This window comes from Diospyros lotus, chromosome 11 (assembly GCF_014633365.1).
Source record: "Diospyros lotus cultivar Yz01 chromosome 11, ASM1463336v1, whole genome shotgun sequence".
Classification (NCBI taxonomy): Eukaryota; Viridiplantae; Streptophyta; class Magnoliopsida; order Ericales; family Ebenaceae; genus Diospyros; species Diospyros lotus.
The window spans coordinates 15,907,410-15,913,052 of NC_068348.1; the positions used below are offsets into that span (position 1 = coordinate 15,907,410).

General features: G+C 37.8%; 1 protein-coding gene across 1 annotated transcript; it reads left to right on the plus strand.

Moving 5' to 3' along the window:
• Positions 1-540: 540 nt before the first annotated feature.
• Positions 541-5,223, plus strand: LOC127813311 (vacuolar-processing enzyme). The gene is made up of 9 exons (XM_052354231.1): positions 541-818; positions 1,116-1,280; positions 1,591-1,747; positions 2,247-2,332; positions 2,413-2,612; positions 3,433-3,481; positions 3,689-3,898; positions 4,558-4,764; positions 4,963-5,223. The coding sequence occupies exons 1-9, from the start codon at positions 621-623 to the stop codon at positions 5,149-5,151; spliced, it is 1,461 nt and encodes a 486-aa protein (XP_052210191.1). The 5' UTR covers positions 541-620; the 3' UTR covers positions 5,152-5,223.
• Positions 5,224-5,643: the final 420 nt, after the last annotated feature.

Consider the following 5,643-nt stretch of genomic DNA (forward strand, 5'->3'; position numbering starts at 1 on the left):
ATTTATTTATTATTTATTTATTTAATTTATTGTTAGTTTTGGGAAATCATAATATATATATTCAGTTGAATAATTTATATAATTAAAAAAAAAGGCCTAAATTTTAGTTATTTCAAGGAATTTGTTCCGAGATGTAGGCTTTGTTAAATCGAAAGGGATTTCAGGAAACTGAAATTTCAGTCACTTTCTAAAATTTTCCGGGGAACCAAACAAAAAAGATCATTCGGAAAGGCAAGAAAAATGCGTGGGAAGGTGAAGAAAAGGCAGAGCCGAAAAGAGAAGATAACGTGCAGTAATGCTCAATTTTACTTTTGTTTCGCAGAGGAACGATCGAGGCGAAGCTTGTCGGGTAGAAAGCGAAGCAGGAATATAAGGGAGGCGGTGCGCTTTTGATTCGCATTTCGCGACTTTTTTGCCCTTTTGATTTTCCGAGAGAAACCAAACAGTGTGATGTCGAAACTTACAGGTGTCACTCCCAGGCTTTGCATGGCTCCTTGGAACGCCGCTCTGTGTTACACCTCATCTCTGAATAAATTTGGCCTCACTCTCTTCTCCCCCCAAGCTCCTATTCTCATTTCATCTCTCCATCGCGCTCTCTCTTTCTTTCAATCTCGATTTCTATGGAGGCTTATCGGTTTGCAGTTGTTCTGATCGCGGTGTGGCTTCTTCTTCTTCTGTCTCTTGTTGCAGGACGAGCAGGGCCGTTGGACGGATGGGATCCAGTGATCCGGATGCCCAGCGAGGATCCGGAAGTAAACGGCACCAGATGGGCGGTTCTTGTTGCTGGTTCTTTTGGCTATGGCAACTACAGGCATCAGGTCAAGTAGTATTATTGATCACAAGCATTACACAACTCTCAAGTTTTTGTTCTCTCTGTAGTCGTCCAATGAACTGGACTTAATTTTGCAGAATTCTCTGCTTCTAAAAATTTCACGGAAAATCCAAGCACGTAGAAGATTTACGTAGAAATTTTATGCAACAAGTTCGCCCACAGTAACCTAGTCAAAGCTATGATACTGGTTTATAATTAAAAACTTTCTATATGAAAATTCGGGAAGACTATTCAGTTTATTTGAGTTTCAAATGAATGGAAATGAATAAAACCGATGGTACAGGCGGATGTATGCCATGCTTATCAAATACTGAAGAGAGGAGGGCTGAAGGATGAGAACATAGTGGTGTTTATGTATGATGATATTGCCAATAACGAACTCAATCCCCGGCCCGGCGTCATAATTAACCATCCACAAGGTCAAGATGTGTATGCTGGTGTGCCCAAGGTATAAACAAGCGACCCCTTCTTTTCTCTTGTCCTGTTATTGTTGTCATTATGTTGAAGCAATAGCAATTATTGATGGATTAAATTGTTGATCGGATGAACTTAATGAAAAACTTTTACCCACTTCTTTTTAATTAATTTTTTATGCGCCAATGGAGAATATGGATTAAATAAGTTCTGTGCTTTAGTATGATGAAAAGGACAATTGATGATCAACTAATGTTTGATAGCAGTAGTAATACTATTATTGTTTTAATCCTCTAGCCCATTTTGGTCAACTGGCTTTATTAAAGAGATGATGATCATGATAGGATTATACTGGTGAGCAAGTCACAGTGGAAAACTTTTATGCAGCCCTTTTGGGAAATAAAAGCGCAGTGAAAGGTGGAAGCGGGAAGGTTGTGGATAGCAAGCCCAATGATAGGATATTTCTGTACTATTCTGATCATGGAGGCCCCGGTGTGCTTGGTGAGTTCCAAATGCGCACTCTTTTATGTCGTGAATGCTTAAGCTTATGTTGTTTTTTATGACACGAAATAGCGGAAATCCTCCAAATCAAGAACATGAACTTTTAATCTGTTTCTTTTCCTTTATGTTAATTGGAAAGAGACAAAATGGAAAACCATGCATGTGTCAGGGAGACGGGTGCATAATCTGTAGTCCACAATCCAGTAAGCCTGGCTTTTGAATGGATCAAGCTGTGCTTTACATTTGAATTCTATTATATTTCTTTCAATGTCCGTTCAACTGCTTTATAGTTGAGCTAAGCCACCAGAGGTAACTAAGGCAATGAGCATGAATGTGGTGGCACAAATAACAGTTAATTATCTCGCTCAGTTTTTACCACAGTGGGTGGGTAGAAGCTAGTAATAGGAACAAGAGCCATATTGGATAAATGGCTTAGACAGACTAACAATGCAGGTGCCCTGTTATGAATAGGGAATAATACTTTCTTGTTTGTTTTTAGGGATGCCAAATATGCCTTTCCTTTTTGCCAATGATTTCATTGAGGTTTTGAAAAAGAAACATGCATCCGGAAGCTACAAAGAGATGGTAATTTTTTTTCCGGCTTCCAAGTTTTGTCCCCTGCAATTTTTTCTGTATTTGAATTAAAAGATATAATGGTTATGCAGGTTTTATATATAGAAGCATGTGAGAGTGGAAGCATTTTTGAAGGTCTGATGCCCGAAGATCTAGACATTTATGTCACCACAGCATCAAATGCAGTAGAGAGTAGCTGGGGAACGTACTGTCCAGGGGTGGACCCAACTCCACCTCCAGAGTACATGACATGTTTAGGGGATCTATATAGTGTTTCTTGGATGGAAGATAGGTATTCGTTTTCTCCCTTTATGTTTCTTTTAAGCTGTCAACCTGGTGTCAATCTGTTAATATTCATATTATTTCTGTTATGGCAGTACAAAATAGGTATTGAGGCCACCTGAGTTCAAAATTTGAATAAATATCGGACCACCAAAGGCAGCAGTACAAAAAAAGAATAGGGCAGATTAGAGAAAGGAAAATTGTGAACAAGTATTAAGTTTTGAAAGACTGAAAGGAGTTGGTTGTGACATTTATGCAGGGGCAAAATTCATGTTAAGATTGGATAAATGATCTTCTAAGAGAGATACAACAGTATCAACAATCACAAGCATTAATCCACTAGGTGGGGTCGGCTGCATGCCTTCTAAAATCTAGATTCATAAGGGACGGACTATATTTATGTTCTGTTATTTGTGGTTAATAGAAACCTGAAATTTATCTGCACCATTTACAAGTACAAAGTGTTAAGTTTTGAAGTTTGCCATAAATGAATATTATTTCATCATTAATGGGTGTGAGTTTTTGAAGTTTACCAAATCTCATTTCATCATTAATGGATATCTAATTTGTTCTCCACTTTTTTATATTGTTCATTCTGCATAGGTTGTGCATGCACTTGGCATGGCATTTTAAACTTTCTTCTTATTTTCCTAGCTAGGGATAGCTGTCGCTGTCCGATCTGCAGCCAAATCAATTCCCCCTGAGATAGTGACCGACTGTGGGTTTTATTTTTTTTTCTTTTTTCTTTTTTTATGGTTTGGAGGGTGGGGGGATGTGAATAAGCTATTGCAGAATTCTTTGCTAATGCTTCCTTGTGTTCTTTTCTGTAGTGAGAGCCACAATCTAAAGAAAGAAACAATAGAGCAACAATACAACATGGTAAGACCCACTATTTCGAACCCTAATTCAGCCCTTGATGGTGCTTCTATTTATTTGATACCTTCTCATAATGCATGGTCTAACTGCATTTTTTTGGGGGAATTTTAATAGGTTCTGTAATCTAATTGGTCAATCCTAATTCATTACTCTAATACTTTCTCGTTAATTCTTTAATCTCTCAAAAGCAGGAATGCCTTATCTGTGCAGGTAAAGGAGAGAACTTCAAACTACAATACATATACTATTGGATCCCACGTGATGGAATATGGAACCAAAAACATAAAAGGCGAAACCCTTGATCTGTATCAGGGTTTTGATCCTGCAACCGAGAACTTCCCACCTAACAAATTGCACCTTAAGAAGCACATGAATGTTGTTAATCAGAGGGATGCAGATCTTCTTTTCCTGTGGCATAAGGTAAGAAGCTTCCTTACTCCTTACTGCTGTATGGACTAATTCTTAGGGTCCTTAAGAGCCTTATTATTCTTTGGAGAGAACTTGCAATAATGTTGATGAATTATTAAAGAAACAATGGCCCATTCATATGATTATGATGTGTTGAGAGGGAGGCTAAGGTTTATACATTACTAGGCCTTGATAACATGCATTAAGCTTAACCCTAGTCACGAGTGCTTTGGTTTTCTAGTGCGTGATGTTTATGTACATGAAGAACCGCAGTAAAGTATAGGCTATTGTTATTTTCAGCCTGGTGCTTATAATCATTCGGAGCCATTGGAACATGGGATTGGAAATGTCAATTGTACGTGCATGTATGTAATATGTGTTTTGTTATATTATATATGCATATATACACGGCTGTACCTATCAAATTAGGACATTAACATATCCATCCAATTTTGGGAATAACATAAGATTGCTTTGACTTCACGCTTTATTCTTGAGATCATTTGGTTGCGGTAGCCTTATGGATTGGCAAAACTGAACCCTGATCTTTTTTCTGTTGTTCTTTTCTATATTTTTGTTCCTTTTGTAATGCCTAGTTCCAACTTATTGGCTTAGCAGACATTGAAATAGGTATTAGCCTTGTTCTCTATATCTATTGCCATGAATTGCAGTACAAAACTTCCAAAGAAGGATCAGAAGAGAATATGAAAATTCTGAGGCAGATAACACGAACGATGACGCACCGGGTTCACTTGGATGGCAGCATGGAAATGATTGGAGTGCTTTTATTTGGACCAGAGAAGGGCTCTTCCATCCTTGGCTCCTTGAGAGAACCTGGTTTGGCTATTGTTGATGACTGGACTTGCCTTAAATCCATGGTTATTCCTTTCCCTCTCTCTCCATACCTAAGCCATTGCTATCTCTAACGTATCAAGCCTTAAGCCTTAATATTCTCTGATCCAACAAGTTTTACGCTGATTATCACTATTAACCACCTTTTGGGACAAACTCTAAATAGGAATTCAAGAGGCGTGGCGCTCTACAAATATTAACACCGTGAACTTTTCTTGGTTCAGGTACGAGTGTTTGAGATGCATTGTGGATCCTTAACTCAATATGGCATGAAACATATGCGAGCATTTGCAAACATTTGCAACAACGGGGTGTCCAAGGCCGCCGTGGAGGAAGCTTGTAAGGTAGCTTGTGGGAAGCACAAGGACTCAGCCCAGTGGCATCCTTCCCACAGAGGAGGGTATAGCGCTTGAATATTATGTTACATGATCGTGTTGTTGTCTAGGCATTTTGGTTGTACCATCACATCAAACTGCTGCTTTTGCCTAAACTTTTTTTTTTTTTTTAAACCACTTTGCCAACTATCTTCTGTTAGAAATAATGAAAATGAGTGATTCATATAATAAATCGGATTTACCTAGTTTATACAATGGAAGTAGGATCAACTGGTTGAGTTACTGATATAAAACGAAATCACAATAAAAATTATATGTTTTCACAATCTAAAAGCCTCACACACACAGAATTCTTTGAATAGTTTTGAGAGTTTTTAAAATTCATTCTTTTTCTCAATTTTTACATCATCTTCTACAATTTATATAATCAATATATATATTGGCATGCACGAGAGTCTATTTTAAACTACCCACTTTCACCATGAGAGGAAATGGGGTTCAACTATAATCAACAATTGTTTTCTCTATAACTGTATACAACATTGCAGATCCAATTACGAATTTGGATCT